The sequence below is a fragment of the Protopterus annectens genome, chromosome 2.part2 (assembly GCF_019279795.1).
Source record: "Protopterus annectens isolate FY-2018-M chromosome 2.part2, PAN1.0, whole genome shotgun sequence".
NCBI classification, from domain to species: Eukaryota; Metazoa; Chordata; order Ceratodontiformes; family Protopteridae; genus Protopterus; species Protopterus annectens.
In genome coordinates this window covers 770,972,215-770,974,376 of record NC_056730.1, presented here as the reverse complement: position 1 = coordinate 770,974,376, position 2,162 = coordinate 770,972,215, and the positions used below count along the sequence as shown (strand labels likewise).

Below are 2,162 nucleotides of genomic sequence, written 5' to 3'. Positions count from 1 at the left end.
CACTGAGTATATCCTTACTCAGCAGGCTCTATTACATTTACTGCTAAAACAGTAGAATCATCATAGAGAACAGACACTAATAAATGCATGCTTGTTAAAAGTATATGCTTAAGAAACAGTAGACAGGCTTTTCCTCTTTAGATAACAGTAATATTCAAGATTATTTGTATAGTAAAATTACATTTTTCAGTTATAGTAATGCAGGGTATGAGCACAAAAGGCATTAAAACAGAATGGCAGTTTTTAAAACATTGTTTGAACAAATGAAATAATTATGTGCACAACAGTGATTATTTACATTGCTTAAAAACATGGCATACTTTACCCTTTCTTTCTTCATTTTAACGTGATGGGGAAGGTCAGAAGCATTGTAGTGGCATTTGAGCGTGCGGTTGATGGCAATATCCCAGTCTACTTTAGTGGTGAAATGATTACAGGAAAAGTGATTTTACTGCTTAATGAAAAAACTAAAGTAAAATCATTATCGATTCTTTTTCGAGGAGAAGCAAGAGTGCGTTGGAAAGAAACAACGGGTAGTGGAAGTGATGAAGAAACTAAAACATACAGTGAAGTTGTTGAATATTTCAACCAGAAATACTATCCGATTGGAGAGATAAATGGTATTTTTATTGAAATTAACTTAGAGCAGACTTTTTTTAATTATCTTTGTTTTATTTTTTGCAGAACTTCAGCTGTATTGCACTATAGTACTGTACTCTGAATATCACAATACTTTCCTATAAATCTCATTTTATCTTCTGGCGTGATCTAGTCAAGTGCTAGTCCTAACATTTAAAGAGCAGCTATGGTCACAATGTGAAAAAACATATTTTCGTGTATGGTGCACAACTAGCTCCAATGACATTCTCAACAAACCTAGCTTAAAAGAATTATTTATGTAACTTTATTTTTAGTCAAAGCTTCCTACTAATGATTAGTCTGTTTGCCTAACAGGAATAGGCAAGCAAAAACTGAGGGTAATGCTACTCAATGCTAGAAGTCTAAATCTCAAAATGCACTCCCTTGAGGCACTCCTTAAAATGGAGAACATCGATATCTGTCCAGTGACTGAGACCTGGTTCAAGGCTCCAGAGAGCACCCCTGCACTACCAAGCTATAACTCATACCACACATTTTGTCCACCTAACCTGGACTGGAACACCAAAGGAGGAGGTGTGTCCATATTCATTAAGGATATGCACACCTCCAGGCTAGTTGCTCAGCATAATGCATCCGAGGTTATCCAAATGCAACAAACTGTAATCTAAATTGTAGCTTGCTACAGATCTGCCACCATGCCCCAGGATCCCCACACCTCTTTTCTTGATATACTGGAAAATATTAGGGTTCAACCAAACACCCTAATAATGGGTGATTTCAAATACCCCACCATTAACTGGGAAAACTACTCATGTACCAAATCCTTTGCACAGCGCTTTCTACAATTCATAAATTCCAGTGCCCTGGATTAACTTATCCACACCCCCACCAGGGGCTACAATATCCTAGACCTACTCATTACCAACATGAGTGACTGGTGTTCCAAACCTGAAGTCAACTCCTTGTTGGTCAGATCCGACCATAAGCTAATCACCCTGGGTATCAACATTCTGCCCCTTCACCTCATTAAGGAAACCATGGTAAAACATTTCTCCAAAGCCAACTTCATGCTTCTTAAGACAGAAGTGGAGAACTTCATGACACTCATGCAGTTGGACAATACAGCTACGACTGCTGAATCCTACACAAATGCACTCTATAAGCACTTACACGAGTGCATGGATCGTGCTATCCCAAATAGAAACAAGATTCTATCCTCCAAAAAAAGGAAGCCAATCTGATGGTCCCCTGCCACAAACAAACTCTACAACAGAAGGAAGAAACTGTTGCAAAAGAGAGTAAAATCCCATGAGTTGAGGAGCTCCCTGATCAGCCTCAGTAAGAAGCTGAGATCCCTTATAAGATCCTCCAAAGGTAGCTATGAAAATAAAATTGCCACTGTTTTTAGGAACAACTCCAAAGCACTCTATAGCTATGTCAAGTATCTCAATGGCAACACTCAGATCTGCTCTGAGTTACAGCACAATGACAAGAAAATTACAGAACCAGCTGATATTGCCAACATCCTGTCAGATAGGTTCAGTGCTAACTTTACCCCCCTC

General features: G+C 38.6%; 1 protein-coding gene across 1 annotated transcript in view; it reads left to right on the top strand.

The window, feature by feature from the left end:
- Positions 1-347: 347 nt before the first annotated feature.
- The window catches only part of LOC122795805 (arrestin domain-containing protein 3-like), a 566,617-nt gene continuing 564,802 nt past the window's right edge, over positions 348-2,162 (top strand). Inside the window, exon 1 of the mRNA XM_044064143.1 lies at positions 348-620. Within this exon, the coding sequence (XP_043920078.1) occupies positions 350-620 (271 nt within the window). The 5' untranslated portion in view covers positions 348-349. The remainder of the gene's footprint in view (positions 621-2,162) is intronic.